This window comes from Haemorhous mexicanus, chromosome 8 (genome assembly GCF_027477595.1).
Source record: "Haemorhous mexicanus isolate bHaeMex1 chromosome 8, bHaeMex1.pri, whole genome shotgun sequence".
In the NCBI taxonomy this organism is placed as follows: domain Eukaryota; kingdom Metazoa; phylum Chordata; class Aves; order Passeriformes; family Fringillidae; genus Haemorhous; species Haemorhous mexicanus.
The window spans coordinates 5596423-5616537 of NC_082348.1; the positions used below are offsets into that span (position 1 = coordinate 5596423).

Genomic DNA, 20115 nt, shown 5'->3' on the forward strand with positions numbered 1-20115 from the left:
CACTTCTCCTGTAACAAATGCCAACAGCATTCCTGCTGGATGGGCTCATCAGCAGCCTGAACTCCTTGGCAGGACAAAGGATGATGGTTTTTGATGGTGGGTGGAAGAAAGCAGATTTCAAACTTCATTACCACAGCATCAACCCTTCTTCTCACCAGCCCTGAGAGCCTGTGCTAAGGGAGACACTTCTCAGGTGGGCAAGTTAAACTGTCCAGAGCTTAAAAGTGTCTAAACAGAAAAATAACCAAGTTAATGGAGATCAGAGCAAGGCTGCAAGATGATCCTCCCCAAAAGAGGCTTCCAAAAGAACAGCAGCATATTTGACACTAGACTGACAGTGCTGATAAAATATCTTTCTCAAAGCAAAGGCAGCCATTGGGAACAAATGCAAGACAACAAATAAAGACAGACACACTCTGTATAAGTAACAACTTTATTGTAACTTGATGTGCTGAAACGCAAAAATATTTTCAGCAACAAGGTACAAAAAGTATTTCACCATTAACATCAGCTGATAAAAAAAGGCTGGATGGTTTGATACGACTGTTTACATATCTGAATTCTCTTTATCGTTTCCACCCCAAAACAGGTCCAAGTCATTTCACTGGTTCAACTTCTAAAATAGGACTCATTGATCTTAAGCCTTCAAAAACCAGGTTACAAATACAGTGAAGTTCCTTGCAAAACACTTGAAATAGTGAATTCCCTTTACAAACATAGTCCATTTACTGTAAGCAGAAGCCAAGATATGAGACTAAGTGTCTTGGCTAGCTAAGGAGCTAAGCTCTGCACTAAATACACTACTGACAACAGACAGAGGACAGGTAACATTCCATTTGTCAATTACAAAAAAAAAAAAAAAAAAGCAATCAAGCTTAAGAATTTTAATCAACTGTAAAATTCAACAAAATCTGACAATATTTCAGGTAGCAGTACCTCACATTTGCAATTCACTGCCTTCTATGAAACACAGTTTCAAATACTGCACATGGCTTTTATTCTCCCAAAGGAGAAGCCTTGCTGTGAGGATTTAAAAGGAACACAATCTCCGTGTAGGTCCTCTACTGATCTCCTGTGCAAAGGTGAATTTTATACTAAATACTCAATGTGTAGAAAAACATCAGAACTAGAGTAACCTTGTGTCCATGATTACCACGTTTTGACACACACTTATCTTGTTACAGCAAATATTAGCACAATTTCACGAAAATATACCATTACTCAACTTGTATCTGTAATACTTATTCCACTTGTTGTGTAGTTTGTACCTCGGTGAAATTGAATTTAGGAAGCAAGAATCAACATGCAACAGAGGTCAAATGCAACTTGAACTTTTCCATCTCAATTGTGTACCAAAGAGTATTCTTCTTCACCTTTAAAAATACGTTTGACAAAGACCTTGCACCCTGTTAAATCATCCTTTCATTGCAACAGTTTCCTATAAAGGCACAATGTGTTCATACTTCTGCATGCAGTAAATGGACTAGGAAATAAGGATTATTTATTGAAGCAACTTCCACCCAAAGCATCTCCTTAGGAGAGGTCTGAATGGAGGAAAAAAAAAATATATATATAATACATAATAGCATTTTAACAGCAAATTGAGTCCTTATTTTTAGAAAGTCACCCTTGACAAAAAACACCACACAGTCACACACACACACACGCACACACACACACACAGGACACATGCAGGGCTCTCCCCAGAAAAGCACAGAAGTGGTGGTTCACATCTATCAGAGAGTAGTGTTGGCAAGCCAAAACATGGCACCTTCATACGGCATATTCCTAACCTGGAGGGAACACCAGGAAAAACCCCCAGGATCTCAGCCTGGAAAAACCTGACCACTGATTATTCCTGATCTGCTGCACTTCCAACTGAGGCTTTAAGGGCAACTTCTTGAGATGTGGGGAATAAAACTGAGCTAATTATCAATGTCCCGTTCCAGTGAGAACACTGCATGTAGGTAATTAAAGAGGTGAATAATTAGTGCACTCACTTAAGAACACAGCAACTGCTTTACCTTTTTCTCAAGATCTGTCAGAACTTGAAAACATAAATAAATAAAGTCCAATCTGAAGAGATGGATCAGCAGAGGGCTCTTTCCTGTTGGTGTAACATACTGCCTGGCTCGAGGAGGGGACACTCCATGATGCAGACAATAGCACAGCACAGTGTCTGACTTTTTTTTGGTACAAAATGTGCTATCGGGCTTGGAAAAAAAAAAAAATCCTACAAATCCTTAAGCTTTCCATCTGATTACTGTAAGTTGTTACTTTAGAACAGGCTGAGCTGGGCAATCATTACAGCATTAAATATTCAAGTCACTTTGCACGTGAGTGCTGTGAGCTTTACAGTGATGAGGATGAGGAGCTGTAGTCCCAACACGTTACACAGTGCAGCAAAAACACGATTTTGGAATAAACACCTTCACCTCCTGTTGTGGAGAATGTTTGTGAGACCTTATCTTAGATAAATATTTAAAAATTGATAAATCTCTGTATATATATAATTTGATGCCTTGTGTATTATTAAAATTTCTGATTTTACACTTTAGCCATCATAAAGATTTAGCTAGAGGGTAAGAAAAAATTCATGTTCAGAGGTTTTAGTCTTCAAAATGGGACTGGGCTTTTTTTCCAATTTACCTTTGTAAGTGGTTTACTAGATGCCAAAGTATAAAATTAAATATTCTTTCCTCTAAAAATTTCATTCAGAGCAAGTCAGATGAATCTCAGTGAAATGAGGATGGAGAAACAATCTGAAATTCTTCCTCTCTCTTCCCTGCATGACTTTTTTTAATAGGCAAACTCAAACCCTTACGCAAAGATGTTTATAAATTAGGTGAGATCTCCTCCCATTCCCCACTGTAAAACCCAAATCTTCCCCCCAAAAAAAGAAATACAGCATATTATCACTATTACAGTAAACTCAATGCAATAACTCAGGGAACATTTAGAGTGTGCACTACTGCAGACTTTTCCTCCCAATTGTAAACAAAGCTATCAAACACTGAGGATGTTGATATTAAAGCTAAGGTTCATATAATAAAGAACTGGCCCATGACAAGCAGTTTACAAATGTTTCATCCTTTTCACATTATGCAGAATTTCAATACCACCCACATTATGCAGAATTTCAATACCATCCACAATGCTAGTACAATAACTGAAATGCAAGACTGAGCAAGTCTCTGCTTGCAGATACCATCTGACATTTCAGGGAAATACTCCTGGATGTGTGCACAGCCTCCCCAGGTGTTTGTGGGAGCCATGCATGTACGTCAAGATGGGAAAAATCCCCTCAAAGTTTTTACCATTCACATGCCTTTTTCAAATAAGCGAAAATATTTTGTTACTTAAATATGAAAGCTCGCAATAGCCACCTTCAGTTGAGTCTTAAAAAGACATGCCTTTCTTTTCTAACAAAACTAAATCCCATGTGGCTGTGGGCATCTTAAAATGTATCTAAAAAGTTAAGCCACAATTACCTGTACCTCATTAATTCATCAAAAGCAAAATATATATGTACCACACAACATACAAAAGTTACACATTAAAAGTGCATATTCAAAATCCATTTGGCCCATTTCCTCAATTTACATTTGGTCATTCTATGCATCCTTGACTTTTCTATGCAACCATACACTGGGATATATTTATTCCATATACAACACTATTCCTTTTCACATTGAGCTCTTTTACCTCTCGTTCAGTTCTGCATTAAATGTAAACTAATGATGGACCGTAAAGAAACACAAGCAAAAGGTTTATTCTGTGTTTCTCTTTACCGCTTGGACAGCTTTGACACACACACAATAAGCATTACAAACTGTAATGAAAATACATTTTTGGGCCAAACCATTGCATATTTGCCCCCACAATGAAAAATAAATTATGTTCAAAGCAGTATATTGCCATAAATAGCCTGTGGGCATTTGCTGAAGGTAAACAGGCTCTCCCTATATTTAGCACTCGCCTAGGGTACGTGATGCGCCTCTGGTTCAAGTGCTTTTAATGAGAGGACAGCCAAAACCTTCCAGTTAGCACAGGACCAAACTATAATCTTTTTTCTTTCTTCTTCTGAAAACAATGGAAGATCCCTTTCAAAAATTAATCTTCAGATATCAACTTTACTGCATTATGGAGCTAGTGCAATCCTGCAGAGCCTAGTCAAAAAGACAAGGCACGTTAAAAAATAATAATAAAAAAATCAAGATACATTAGACTATATGGACTAGAGAGTCATTGAAGATAATTTAAGGCCTTTCAGTGAATTAGAGTAATCAGTCTAATTTAAAGCTGAGGATTAAACCATAAATTATCCATCTGAAAAGCAAACAATAGGCTTTTTCAGCTTCTGTTCTGTGGACAAGGATAACAAAAACTCTTATGGTTTGTGAAAACACCTCTGGACAAGGAGGAGTGGAGTCAGTCCAATTTCTCTAGAGTTCATGGAAGATTTCAGGACTGTTTTAGCCGTTTGCGTGGAATGCCAAACTGTGGACACTGTGCAGACGCCAGAGCGCGAAAGGCCTCGGCTACTAAGTGAGGGTGGGAGTGGATCATGGACTTCCAGCCTGCAGTTTCCATTATGTCTGTTGCTTGGCTGAAAACAGAAGCATTAAGAAGAGTCACACCATTTTACAAACCAAATGCACAGTGGAGAAGAGCAGGCAAGGCAGAAGTGCTGCAGAAGGGCAGTCAAGTATTGTGGGACAGACTGGATGCCAGGGAGGGTGCCAACAGAGAGAAGCAGCAATTTGGGTATAGAAATAGAACCAGATGTGGGACAAAAGGTACTTGTTCTGCTCTACTCAGTACCAGCCAGACCTCAGCTAGAGAACTGTGTCAGAATAACCACCCTGAAATTGCTCATAAGAAACAACAAAGAGGAAAACTAGGGAGAAAATGAGGTCTAGTGCAGAGACGAAAAGCAAGGGAAGACAACGATAATCTCATTACACAAAAGGGCATGCTCAATTTGGGGAGAGAGAAGGATGACAAGATGAATCAGCTGAAACTGCCTCAAAAATGATGTAGTTCATCTCCTAGAAAGAGCCATGCATGAAGGCTGGCTCCAAGCTCCTTCCCTGGGAGCCTGCAGTCTCAGTACCAGTGGAGCGTACTGAGAATATTCACTTTTTTTTTATTGCAGATGATGGGCCACTTTCAAAATAGCTCTCAATGGCCACTGTTGATTTCTAACTAACACAAAAGCAACAACAGATTTCAGCAAGTATCACAATGACACCAGGAGATAAAAAACTATGTGTTTACTCAGTATATGTATTTACTTTTTGGTGAAATAATAGGAAAGAAAGCAAAAAATGCACTTTGCACATGAACAATATTATATTGGCTGGGTTGCATGTCACACTGACACAGGATAAACTTGTAATTTGGAACTAATATGCATCAATCCAAAGTTCCCATTGCTCTGCATTTTCACAAGCCTTTTGTGAGCACCCTCACACTGTTTCAGGAACATTATCAAGCATGAAGTTATCAGCTGATCTCTACACCAAATGATCTCTAATCTTTGGCAGATTTCTAATGCAAGCCTTTAATCTGCTGCTGCAAGTCAGTGAAGGTATGGGCCTTGAGGAACAATACTGAAGTTCAGAGTGCCCCAGAGTCAGTAAATTAAGCCAGGCCCACTCCTATTATTTCCCTGAATTCCTGTAGATGTTTTAGCTGAAGCAAAGATGATCAGCATGTTAACTAGCAAACATTCAAGAAGTCAGCTCAGGAACTTCCAAATCTCTTGAGAAAATACACATCAAGTAATTACATAGTTATGATTCTGACTTATCTCTATTACTGGTATTTTACTATTTACCTTTCACCGCCCACTGCTTTTCCACATGATGCTCAATCATTATGCCTATGAAACCATTTTTGTTTCAAGGAGAAACAATAATTTCAACTAAGTGGTACAACACAGCCTTTCAGCTCTCTGGAGATTCTGATGGTAAGAAATAAGTGCTCCACTGCCCTTACACTGTTTGAGCCTACTACCAGCTATTCTGCAGCTGGCTGTCTTCCACTCTGTGATTCGCTTAAGCTGCTGCAATCCAGAGCCTGAGCCACACAGTCTCAACCTATTTCCAGTGTAGGCAGGAGCCCTCAGAGTCAGAGGGACCTGACTGACAAGTTGTGTGGCCTCCAGAGCACTTGTGCTGGCATGTGGGAAGGTGCACAAACACATCCCCAAAGGCAAAGAGAGCAACTGCCCTCCTTTCTGTGGAAATACTGCAGGCTCAGACTGACCCAAGCAAGTCTCAAAACCACACTGGGGTTATCACTCCTCCAGGCACAAACCTGGGTACTCATGAGAATGGTTTTCTCTATAAAGGCTGCTTCCATCATCTCACAGCACTATGCCCCTGGGAGAGGGAATGAAAACCAGCTATTGTTAGGATCTCACACTGGAGAGAAGCTAACATTCCCTGTCATTTAAAGGGGGAGTCACAATCATAACTGGGGTAGCATCTGCTGAATCCTACTTTACTTACAGTCAGTGACAGGCCTCAGTAGTGTGGAAATGAAGCAACAGTTCTTAAGATCTGCAGTCTACTTAGCAGTGTTTGTACAGAACATCGTGGGGCAGGGAAACTTACTTGCTATTCCAGTTTTTCCCATCTTTACACCCAAGTTGTCTAAGAACACTGCACCTGCAAGAGAGAAGTGTGCTAATATTGAGAAAGTACACCAAATATAAACACAAACATATTTAGTAAGTAATCCAAGTATTACTTGCCTGTTAATAAAGTCTATTGCTTGTGCTTTTAGCTGTTCAGCGCTGTGCAAATCTGCGAGGATAAGAATGTCAGCAACATTTTCTACCGAGAGGTTACTACAGAGTGCTTCCTCACACATCACCTTCAGCCGTTCCAGTGCATACTGGAGAGAGAGAAAAACTGCACTCATCATTCCTCAAACTCACTCCCTCTGTCCTCATCTCTACAGTTCTTCAGACACTTCCAGCTAGGCTTGGTGCCTCCCAAGTTTAACAGCAAACTGCTTCCCCAGGGGTACTGCACAGCACAATGTGCTGCACTGAACAGTTCTCAAACGTAACACAGGCATTAGGCTTGGCACAAAGTCATTAAAGACCTTGCTGACAGAGTTTTTATCAAACAACAAAAATAACTCATTCAAAAGTTTTCATTTTAATTCTGCTTAGTAAGGAAGGAGGAACAAGGAACCAAACCAGCATTGAACAGGTTCACATCTTTAAGTGAGGGGCAAGAAATGATACAATGAAGTTTCATCAACTTATTGTTTAGAACAAATTTAACTTTACCCGCAACCCATCTCTGAATTTCCTAATTTCCATCATACCTTTGATACAACCTACAAGAAATTTGATGGGAAAAAACCTGCATTCCCATATTATATTTTGCTTTAATACACTGTGCTTCTTTTTTGAAGAATGTCACAGTCTGAACAGATTTCATTTTTCTTTCCTGGTATTGCAGACAATCATACACCTCATAACAGTCTCTACATTTATCAATTATGCCCTAAATCAAGGCCAGCATTCAAAAAACCCCATAATTGCTGAGGTGCTGTAAATCCCTTAATCTCAAAAATCACAGTAGAAAAAGTATTTCAAAGAGCAACAATTTTAAGAGTAGACATGATCCCAACAAAGAAGAGATGAAAGATTAGAACTATTAGGTTTGTAGGGAAGACAATCCCATTTCTAAAAAAAATTGATAATAAATAAATACCTAAAACACTTCTCTTTAAAAAAAGATGTATCAGCCTTATACTGCTAAAAAAATCTATTCTTTCCTATTTTTCTTCATTTCTGATGAGAACTGCTCCTCGCGTTTTAAAAAAGCAAAATATATATCAAACAATCTGAAAATAAGATTTTTTGTTTTTAAAATCAACATTCCCCAAGCAAACACCAGATTTGGGAAGTTTGGAGTCAATTACTTACTTTGTCTGCAGCTGCCAACAAACTGTCAGCCATTTTTTCAAGGTTTGGTGCTTTTCCTGTGTAAATGAATCTCATCATTTCTTTAAAAACTTCAGGGTCTACATCATTTATTTCTACACGATTCTGGTAAAGAAGAAGAAACAATAAAAGTCTTTGGAATTTAGCTACAATTTCAAAGTGAATTTTAAATCTCAACTGCATGCATGCTACAAGTTCTCATTCACCATCCATCATACAAAATCCTTACAAATTAACGTAAACATTCAACAATGTTAAGCCAAAAGCAATCAAAAAAGCTCTTAAAACTTAGGTAGAAATCAGCTCCAGCAATAAAAAATAATTGCAATTTTTTCCCATGAAATGCATAACTCTGAAGTCTATCACACAAACTGTACATAAAAATCAAGGCAGTTTCAGGAATACTAAAAAATGCTTCTTAGCTTCCAACACAAAGACAATGCGTTTGGAATATCAGAAGTCAGAGAAGCAGACAGAACAAATTGAGCTATTCTTGGCTCACCTTAAACTGAGCCAACACAGCCCGGTTTTGTTCTGAGAATCCAAAAAGCAAACACATTGAACTGACATCACACAGCTGAAGATTGCCATAACACAACAGTGGCATTGCAAGTTTGACCAATCCTATAACAATATCCCCTACAGGCAACTAATGAAGTGGGCAACGATGTCAAAGATGCAGAAGCAAACACCAGACTTTTGAAAGGAGTATAAGAATCCCAAGCACAGGAGACGAGCATGGTCTGGTTTCCTGTCAGTATCTAGGGGAGGGCTGCACAGGGGATCCACTGCTGATGAAGGCAAAGGCCTGGCATGGCACATTACTCAAGCTGTGACATGTCTGCATTTCTCTCAGACCAGGAACATCTCCATAAAATGCTCCCAGTACTCCCCTTCCACCTGTGACAGTTCCCAAACTGGAGAGGTGCCGGGAAGGAAAGAGACCCTCAGCCGTACCACAGCACCACGTTCACCTGATGTGTTTGTGCACACAAGTGCCACCTGGCAGTTTTCAACACCAAATGATGATCACCTATCATAACCCTTTTGTGAGGTGATCAGTTCCTCACCTTTTCATGGAATCTGCCCAAAACCAACCCACTTTTGGTAACTCTTCAAGAAAGACACAAACAGCTCCTTGTCGTGGGAGACAGCAAGTGCATAAAAGCAGAAGCAGCACTTTGCTGATTAAGAAACCATCTATCCAAAACACACAGGTCAAGTGCCTGCAGAAGCTGTGAATGAAAAGGTGTTCCACTGCCTGAGGCCTTAATTCCAGTCACAATCCATCTCTTGTTTCTCGGTTACCATAAAAAACACTTCAATACTCTACAGCAAAACCTTAGTCAAATCAATCAGCTGACAGGAAGACACAAACTGAGGCAAAAAGGGAGCAGAGATTACCAGGTCAATTACACCAGTAGCTAATGTTAAAAAACACTATCCAGGGCAGGTACAAGTACCTGAAAAAAATCAAATCCTCCAGCACCTCTCCACTCTTCCTACACAAATTCCCTCAGAAATCACCAGGGGAGATCCAGGAACTGTCCCTCATGCACCATAAGAACCCTCATCCTCCTCAATCTGCTCTGCCTCAAGTTTTCTGCAATGTTCCTCTTCCACAAGGTACAAATATTTACATGTAACATTTTCAGTGAAGCTTACCTTTTTGCTTTCTTCCATTTCATGTTCAAACATTGCATTAAAAACTGGAGATCGTGCTGTATCAAGAAAAGTAAACATTAAATATAATCAAATTTTAAACTTACAGCAATTTAAATTACAAAATAATAGCAATACAAAAGTAGAAAGTACCTGCAAGGACAGATTTATGAGCTTTGAATTCTTGTCCTCCTACATAAAAACTGCAATCTGTAAATCTTGTTGTTTCCCAGAGATTCCCTAAATCTTCTGCTAGTCGACATTCAGGTACCTTCAAAGTGTTTGTATTAGACTGTCCTGATATATTTACTGAGTCTTGGACCACGCTTACCTAACAGAAAATCACAGCAAGACAACTCCTTCATAACTGAATGCCAACAATAATTAAATCACAGTACCTATTGCTAGAATTCCAACAAATCCAAAGCAAAGAAAAAAAAACAGTGAAGCTTCTGGCATTAGGCCAGAACCATAAACCAATGCTTTACAATTTACTTTTAAGTAACATAAAACAAATAGGGTTTACTCTAATATTGTGTACTTTTCCAACCAAAACAAAAAGAGAGAGCACAATACCACATGCCACCCGACAGAAATGCCAACATAAACAAGGACAGATACAGTTCTTGGAAAAGCAGTGGGAACAATAACAAGTTAGTGCTATTTCAGAATTAAGTTAACAGTTTAACACTTCACCCATCTCAGTAAAATATACACAATATACAATTCTATACAGACCATCAGGATCACATGGTCACAGAAAAGGTTCAGAAGAACAATCTGTAGAATTTTTCAATATCCCTTATTGTACTGACAGTTAAGTTCATACACAACCTAGAATGTGATAATGCAAACTAAGTGCAGGTAACAGCTCCTTCATTATTTCCTTTTGCTTAGTCCAGATGAGGCAGGAAACACAAGTAATTGTTTTCCAAACAAGATTAAAAGCCATTACTTTCAAAATACAAGGTGTAAGTAACTTCAATAGTGAAATGCATTCTCACAGGATGTAACTTCTGTACTGAACTAGCCAAGAAAACTGAAATATGTTCATTTGGAGTGAATATTCTGCTATTATTCCCCATGTTTAAGTCTTTCATATAGGAATTGAACAGGACAGCAGCACTCCTTGCTGCTTTTTCAGTTATCTTCCCATACTAAGTCCTTTTAATCAGTGTGCTGGGAAAACAGAAGAGCTCAGCAGGTTTTGCTTCTCTTGTTGAGAGCACAGACCTGAGAATAAAACCTTTGTAACGAGCCATACTACAAGATCTTGATCACTCCATCTCCCAAATATAGAAAATTAGGATTAGATCTTAAGAGAAAATGCTGATACTGTTAGGATCAGAGCTTTGGTTGATTTCCAAAGGCATCTGGAATAAATCTGGCATAAAGCAAAAACAGCACAGCTCAGCTTCACAAAGTTAGAGCACTGCAAGCCAAACTCCAGACCAGAAGAGGAGGAAGATGATCCAATTATGACAGCAGCTTGGGGATTTGAATCACTGCCTAATTCCCTGTATCATCTCATACCCCCTTGTGAATACAAGAAATTCCTTTTTATTCTTCCACCTTAAAAAAAGAGAAGAAACCCAAAGCACAGCAAAATTTCTCTTTCACAGTTAGACTGTACATTTATAACATTGAAAAAAATCTATAGAGCTATTTCCCAGTTTTCACACACACAGTGATTTCAGGAGACATACATACACACAAAGGAAGTTTTAGCTTAGCCAAGCTCATCTTCTGTTGCCAGAGGAGAGTTCTGCTTTTCCAGAGCCTTGACTCAAAGTTCACGGTCCCAGTTGTCCACACAGCATCCTCCTGTTAGCTACAGACAATGCCTAGGGAAAGTCATCTACACACTCTTTATGTGCACTTAAACTGATCTCTGACCTTCCAAACTTCTGGTTTAGAATGGTTTCTAATACATACTGAGAGCTGGGCAACACAGCAATTTGCTACAGGTCATCTTTTTAAGGCATAACCCAAGCAAAGTTTTAATTCAAATCTCCCCCACCCAAGTGACCTGGAGTGCATTGTCCTTTAAAGATTCTAAATACAAATGATTACAGGGATCTGATCTTTCATATCTCAGTCCAACAGCCATGCCATATATCAAGCGCATCCTCTTATTATTTATAATTTATTTAAATAAAGCTGAAATCCAATCAAGTTAACCCCATATAACCATTGAAAACTTATCAACTTGAACAAGTTCTGTGTGGTGACACTTAACCAGGTTAATGTCCATGATTTTCTGGATTTTCAATCTGTGGTAATCTAACGGTAAGGGTGATATAAATGACACCTTGGACTACTAAGGCAGGTAAGAGATCTGTGAAAGCAGAGAACACTCTATTCCATTAGCAAATGGAACATCTGAAAGTACTTTCAGATTATATGGAAAGAGAGAATTCAGGCAAACAGATCAGTATGCCCAAAAATCTGAAGTTGCATTTAATGACTAGTTGCTGCTGGCAGCACCAGACTTCACAAAATATTAAACTTAACAGCCCCTCAGATCCCATCCAAGGGCATATCCAGCTGATCCTGAGAATCTTTAGCAACACAGAATGAATATCTTTGCTGCCAAAGACAAGCAAATAATTTTCCTGCAAGCCAACAAGAAGAAGGGCCCACCAACAGTCAGTAATCAGAGACTTTCACTAAATATCAGCTATATCTGACAAGCTTCATCAAGCCAAGTGCAATAGTTAAGAAGTGGTAAGTCAGTTTTCCAAACAGGAAACAAGTAGGAAGGCAAACATGGAAATCAGAGCTTAGGAGTAAAGTTCTAAAAGGACAAAAACTTCAGGCTTGTCTATAGAAACAGGTCCTTCAAACAACACCTGTCATTTCTAAGGACAGCTGAAGAGCTGGTATCACACATCCAAAGAAAGAAATTCCTAAAATATTTGGATTTTCAAGTTTTTCCTTCACCCTGACACAAGCCAGAAGTTATTTTAACGTGTTCACTGTGAGCAACTAAATGTTCACATTTAGTCGTTCACAGTGAACATGTTAAAACTTGATGTTTTACTTCCTTTCACATTTATAATCAGGGTAGGTCCAACACTTCACAAAAGCCACTCACATTAAAACACCAAGTTATTTTCATAGGGAAACACAGCTAAATTCAGTGATTAGCATCAGAATTTAAATAACAGCATTTCTCTGGAAATCCAGTATTTCTTCTAGTTATATTTTTTAAACAAACCTAATCTCTAAAATTAGAGAGTGATCTATTCCAAAATCAAATGCTACTTTTAAGAGCTTTTCATTTACATCAAAGTGTTCATTAAGAGGACAACTTAAGAAGAGAAAATACTCAAAAGTATCTTTTCAGAAACATAAAACACTTGTTATATCTGCTTTTATCACCCAAATAATTGTATTCATAACAAATTTATCATGCAGCTAATTTAACTTGTCTAAGTGAAAATAAGATGCACTATATTTGCAATATCTAGTCTCAAGGGCCACATTTCAATTATTCTTCCTACCCAGCATAATGACATATAATTAAATTGTAATCTTGCCAAGACAATTTTACACATTTCCTGTAAATACACAGATCAAAGCAAACTTATTAGCAGTTGGAGCATCTATCATCCTCCTAAGTCGCTAATCACTTTATGGCAGCCCAGATAACCAGCCAATGTATATTCAACATACATTCCACTTACACTGCTACTTTCTCTGCTTTCCATTTTTAACACCAAGTAAGCTTTTTACTGAAATTTAATAGGAAAATTTAGGTTATGGACATATATGATATTATAGAAGAAGGGACCCACAGTACACCATGAAGTTAAATTTATATCACAGCTCTCAATGTTAATTTTTAGTATCAAGCACAACTTCTACAAGATACTTGCATTCTCTCAGAAAACAAAATGTAACAATTAGTAAAAAAATAAAGTGTTTCATTTACTGGAAATACATGTTCATTGGTTAAAGCCAACAACTAGGATATTAAAGGAATATAGATTCTGACAATCAGTTGGGTTTTCTTTTATAATGTGAACCAGTATGTGAACATTTCCATCCAGTGAAAACCAGTCCTCTAATTCCAAATACAACTCCTTTAAATAAAAGTGACCTCAGTAAAACAGCATTTCTCTAGACAGCGCACACCAGCCACCTCTGGCATAAATAATTCTTCAGTCAATTCTGATGTAACTGTGGCAAATTCACAGAGAAGTCCAGCAGTTTACAAGTAATCAATTCAATATTCTACACCTCAATGTACAAACACCAAAAAAAAAAAAAAAAAAAGCAATGCAGACAACGCAATGTATAATTTACCAAGTTTTTAGTTTTCAGAAGACAATTTTATAGTATGTTATTGTTTAAATCAACATAAATCACTATTTATTAGAGCAGGGAACATTTTATTTAAAACTTTATTACTTAAAAATTAATACCCACCTCACAAAATAATGTAAGCTTGTCATCTGGTAGAAGACCATTAGCTTCATCTAGTAAAAAATCTCTTCGGATAAATTTCTTAAACCCCCAGTCCTTGCCTTGCACAAATCGATATGCTCTTTGGCTTTCTGATAAAAAATTGTGTACAAATACAGCAAGTTAAAGGAAAATATTAACAAACAGCACCCAATTCCACATCAAAACTAAGTGTTAATAAAAAAATTCATCAGTTTCACACATTTGGATCATGTGCCAACAGAACGGATTAAAGCCTTTTTACTATTGTAATAGTGTTATTTTATAAAACACTTCACAGAACTTGGTGGAGCACAATTTGAAATCTGAACCATATCCTCTCATTAGATCTCTCAGGCACCATCCAGCACAAGGATTTCTCAGTGAGTGTTTTAGAATGCCAATGTGTCAAAACAGGAATTGTTCAGAGGGAAGCACCATTACAATGAATTTGTCACCACAAACCCATCCTGACAACGCTCTGCAGTTGTCACAACAATCTGGTTTGACTTCTTCCTGAAATGGAAAATCTTGTTTCACAGGTTGAAATTATTTTGAAATACAGTAAAAGCATTAAAATAGCAAAACAGAAATGTAAGCTTTCAACTACTAAACTATCTTCTGGTCATAAAAGATATTAATTATATTTATCTTTTGACCCTAGTTGTAAGAATTTTTTTAAATCCATCAGATATGCTGTGACCACACAACTTTTTTTTTCTAAAGCTCACAGCCAAAAAAGAATTCCCACAGTCATGTCAGTGCAAACACATTTAAATTCAGTAAGATCACACATCTTACATGGCTGGTTGACTGAAAAGTGGCCACTTGTTCCTCAAATCAAACCACAGGAAAGGGCACCCTATACTTAAAGTAAAATATGGGAAAGAGGTTATTTTGGGAATGGCTTTGAGAATCTAAGGAGAATAAAGCACATTCTGAATTAAATTTAGAAGAATTGTTCAAAATGAAGACAGCAAGAATACTGAAATACGAGCAGAGGGGGAAGTGGGGAGGGATCTCATGAAGGGTTCTTTCTTAAAGAACTTTTCTTTTATTCCAAAAAAGATGGGCAAGAAACACATCACCATCTCATTTGCTGTACACAGCAATGAGATGTTTCAGTAAAGAGAGCACTTCAGAAGTTTAAATCAGAGGCTTGTAATAAAAGCAAAGTGTTTTGCATGACAGAATCTGTTGAAATATCCTTCCTTCTACAGCCTCCAAAATAAAGCCATCAGCAAAGCCAGACTTCCCTACACTATTGACCTTGGCAGCACCACTGGAACACACTGAAGCATGTACCATAGAAAACACACACGTGTCACACACTGCCCTCACCTCCAAGAGCTGGAAAAATTATATTCAGAACAGCTCTCCACTAGGATTATATCAAGCAAAATATACTGTAGATTTTCACTGTATTTTCAGAATATACTGAAGAGCCACCCAGGAGCAGCCATTGCAGGAGGGGTGAGGTCTCTGTCCCTGCCACCTCAATCACACTCCTGGATCAAGAAGCCCTTGCCCATGCAGAGTACAGCAGCAGAGGGAAATGCATTCCCTCAAGTGCAGTGTGGGCTTCGAGGGCAACAGCACAAACACACAACACTGCTCACATTTGAAAATCTGTATACCAAGGAGGAAAAACACATTTTAAAACAATATTATCTAGTTTTTTTGGCATCTGGATTAGTGTTTTCACACTTTCACCAACTTTTAACCTCATTACCTTGAATTAAAAGAAAAAAAATCAGAAAATCATATTCCCAAAAGAATTCACAAATTTCTTCTCTAGATTCAGCCCAATTCTTTACTCTGCAGACTTAGATTTTAGCAACAACCAATGTTAAACCCCAAAATTAAGAACAAAAATAGAGCAGCACAAAAGTGCAAATGTATTTTTCTTCTAATAAAGTTAAAATGTTAGTTCACTATCTGTTTCATACAACATCCCTTGAAGCAGCAGCCTATGCACAAATTATCAATTTACAAGGGACATTGGAAGTGGGGCATTATTTTCCTGTCTCAGTAAATACACAGCACCCACAGAAGCAGATGGCAAATGGCTGGAGAGTCCAAGAAATAAGACTTCTGTTGGTAATTTCCCAAAGTGAAAAGATATTTATAACTCCTGTGGTGCCAAACCTAGCACAGCTACTATTGCAGAAGCTGCAGACACACCCACTCTCAGGATTTTTAGCACTGCAGTGGATGATGAACCAGCAGAGATGATGGGTCAGGATTTGGGTGTTTGCTACAGACCAGAACAAACAGGTCACTGGAGACTGGGGGACAACAAATCAACAAGAACCCACAATAAATCCCTAAGGCAAACAAAGGGCCAGCAGGACCTGGCTAGAGACTAAAACAGATTGCCTAGATAAGCTGTGGAGTCTCCATCCTTGGAGATCTCAAAGCACCACAAGTCCCAAGCAAACTGCTTGGGCTGACCCTGAGCCTCCAGAGCCCCAGGGCAAACTCAAAAATTCTATGCTTCCATGATTATCCCTAAATAGGTTTTGATGCAGTTTCACATTTTATTACAAATACCAATCCACCCCAGGACTGTGTCAAGTCCAGATGCATACATCCTCCAAACGTACACAAGTGTAGCTGTGCTCACATAAGCTCCAGAAGAGGAAGTTTGCAGGGACTGAAGAAACCATAACCATCAGTGTAAAAGGATTAGGAGAGTGAAACATGCATGTGAAACATATACATTTACCTTCCTTCCAAAGAGTCTAATAATTTAATTTTTACATTTGAACTCAGTTATGTGGGTTTAATTGGAAGATTACAAGTGGGCCAAGTTACTTAAGGAGAAATAGCATGAACTTTGGGTATAAACACTGCAGAACTACAGATTTTTTGCAAGAAATGCAGAATTTGCAACAAAACAGGACCTGAAACATCTCTTAAGTCCTGGAGTAGAAGAAGGGAAGAAAAACAGATATTCTTCATATACAGGGCTTGCAGCAGAATAAATTCAGTGCAGATCAGCATTAAATTATTCATTTCCACAAGAATCCCAGCTTTCCCAAACAGCATTTCCAATGAAGGTTGTGCTCACAAGTTTGAAACTAAGAGCCTTCCATATATTTTTCAAATCAACAAAAACAATTAAATCAAATAATCAGTTATTTCAAAGTCTTCTAATTCCTTGGGTACGTGGCACATGTTGTTAAACTGATTACAGAGTAAATCTGCTGAAATAGACCAAAATATTGTAAAGGATGCCTAAAAAAATCCAGCCATCTCTGCTTATCCTATTTAGCAATGGAAATCAAATACTTCCAATGTAGCTACAAACAAGCAAATACACCTCTCCTAACAGGAAACAAGAATAATCTGCTGGAAAAACGAAGTGACAAGGACCTGGAGTGACAGCAGTTGGCAATGTGCTGTAATTTATACTGCTCAGGATAGAATTAACATAGCTCAGTGATCAGAAACGTGTGAAACATGAACAGGATTTTATAATTATGTTTCTAAAAGGAAATTAAAAAAGGTATTTTAAAAGTTTATCTCAATATTAAATTCTGCTCTCAACTGAAAAAAATAACACTGCTGATGTTCTTACAAAACCACATTAATATTCCCTTACCCATTGCTTTTGTTTCTTCTCTTTTAGCATTCAACAAGGAAAATTTGAATTTTGCTCTGACTTCACTTTTTGGACAACTGACTAAAAGCAAATACAATGACAAGTAGTCTTTGCTTTCATCATCTAATCCCTTTGGATTCACTCTCAGGCACCTGAAAAAAATGGAGAAATTGTAATTTTTAATGGTACCCAGAGTAAATTCAGAAATACTTTTATAAAACACAATCATAAATGCTGCTGAAATAAATGTTTCCTTTGTGATTACTGACATTTTGAAATTTGAACCAATCCATACCTACAGTAACCCTCCAAGAAGTGTTCAATATTTATTTTTAATTTAACTTAACAATTTTTGTAAGCAAAATAACCCCAAAACAAAACCAAAGCACTTGCTCAAATAAAGACCTTACCACTTCATTTTGTCATTTGGCCCTGATGAAAATGTAGAACTCTTTAAAACTTCACCCATTTCTTCACGGCAAAAACTGAAGTTATTAATGGTCCACATGTATGAAAATTTTACTACTTTAACCTGAACAAAAGATCAAAAAATGTTAAGAAAATTTAATTTACATATCAAGCATTAGGTATGAGAACTACTTAGATCGTCAGCTATATTTATTCAATATGTCAATAACTTTAGTTTAGTTTTTTTTAACAATTATTATGAGAACAATAGAAAATGAAGCCATTGGAATTTATGTAGATTACCTGGGTGTAACACCAGCTTTCAGCCACAGGTCCACTGGACATCTCCCCAGGAGGAGGTGGGGTGGGAACCCTTGACATTGCCACTTATTGCAGGTTTATAGTATCAAGAGAGCAATCCAAGCTTCAGTAATTCTCCTAAAAAAGGAATTCATACATTCTGTTCACCCTTTTTAGGCATGGGAAATACAAAAACTCATCTTACTGTGTTTACTAAAGGATGCATCTGAAAATTAAACCTGAAAAGAGGACAATGGCTCTGCTGGGTGTCACACATTAACAACCACTGGTGCTCAAAACCTGCAGGCTGAGCCCTCACACAATAATTTATAAAAATAAGCACCTCTGGATCACACACCACCACTAATGACAATATTTCAACACCCCCTTTGCAAATTACCACTTTGGCCACTCCAGAAGTGTTATAACTTTCTTCAGGCTCTCCTCCTTTGACTTGCAGAGTACCCAGAGCACTCAGTCATTAGTACAATGCCTTAGGTTTTCACCCAGACATAATTCACAAGAACACTCAGCCACCTGGGAGGAGAATAGGTTGACACAACCCTGAGATTTCTGAACGGAGGGTAAGAAATCAGACCTGCATTTCAAGCAGTATTTTCTTACAGATCTTTAACACCAACAGACAGAGCTGAAGAACTACAATAACACAAAGCCAGTAAACAGTTTCACTCAACTCCTAACAAGAAACAAAGTGATTTTGTTATGAACTACCACCACCAAACAGAGCACTGCAGCTCCTCCTGCCCACGAGGAACTTGCCTGGCACTTGCCCAGATCGCTCACACCTGGCTACACAGCAGTCATTGGGCCTGGCCAATGAAGAAGGTGGGCAATGAGAGGGCAGCTCTGGCTTCCTGGCTGGCTCTCCTTTATGGGAGGGTTTGCTGTCAGCTGTGGGCAGATTCCTGTCACAAGCACAGCCTCTCACTTAAACTGCTTCATTAAATTGCTAAAAAAGTGAAATGAACCCTGATCAAACCAGAAAAAAAATCAATTATTTCTGCCACAAAACATTTTCTCTTAGTACAGAAAGTTTCCTTAAACATATCCTGCTATCACTTTAAAGCAACCATCTTTCTGCAACATTTGACTGCTTCACTGTACAGCTCTTTTTAGCTGTGATAGAACAGCATTAATTCTCTTCCTCAAAAGATGTGATTGCACATCACTAATAACGATGGAACTCTCCAGGGATGGAGCAACACTTAGAAACAAGGTTTTATGCAAACACTGGTAAAAAGGCACTGCAAGAGCATGTACAATTCAGTCATGATGTAACAAGTTCATTATTCCTACAGGAAGAATTCTGCTCTGTGACATGCTGTGATCCTCACTGGATGTTTTCCCCTCTGCCTTTCTGGTACTGCTTCTCACTCATGGTATGAAGCAGCCCTTCCACATCAAAGCCTGCTGACAGGTGATTGCTCTGAATCACAGAAGTATAAGAGCTTGAAAAGAAAGCTAATTCTCAGTTTTTACCAGATGAGGAAGCAGATGCTTTATAATAATATGCCTTAATGAAATTCTACCAACAGATCTGCTATGACAGGGTGAAAACAAAATACTGAATAGGTCTCCTGTAAGATATGGATCTCTGAGACAGTGAAAACTAATAATAAACACAATTCAGCTGTCTTTAACAAATGAGTTTTCCCCAAATAAAATTTGTATTTGTGGCAACATTCAGTACTTCATT

General features: G+C 38.1%; 1 protein-coding gene across 2 annotated transcripts in view; it reads right to left on the minus strand.

The window, feature by feature from the left end:
- Positions 1–419: 419 nt before the first annotated feature.
- The window catches only part of SPOPL (speckle type BTB/POZ protein like), a 33070-nt gene continuing 13374 nt past the window's right edge, over positions 420–20115 (minus strand). Inside the window, exons 2-11 of one of the 2 annotated variants that reach the window (XM_059852535.1) lie at positions 18402–18536; positions 18101–18222; positions 17691–17842; positions 14069–14196; positions 9788–9965; positions 9638–9693; positions 7955–8077; positions 6764–6906; positions 6624–6677; positions 420–4609 (exon numbers count right to left, since the gene is read on the minus strand). In XM_059852535.1, the coding sequence (XP_059708518.1) occupies positions 4465–4609; positions 6624–6677; positions 6764–6906; positions 7955–8077; positions 9638–9693; positions 9788–9965; positions 14069–14196; positions 17691–17842; positions 18101–18222; positions 18402–18479 (1179 nt within the window). In that variant the 5' untranslated portion in view covers positions 18480–18536 and the 3' untranslated portion in view covers positions 420–4464. Of the gene's footprint in view, positions 4610–6518; positions 6678–6763; positions 6907–7954; positions 8078–9637; positions 9694–9787; positions 9966–14068; positions 14197–17690; positions 17843–18100; positions 18223–18401; positions 18537–20115 lie in introns of both variants that reach the window. The other variant, XR_009487293.1, reaches the window with a different exon arrangement.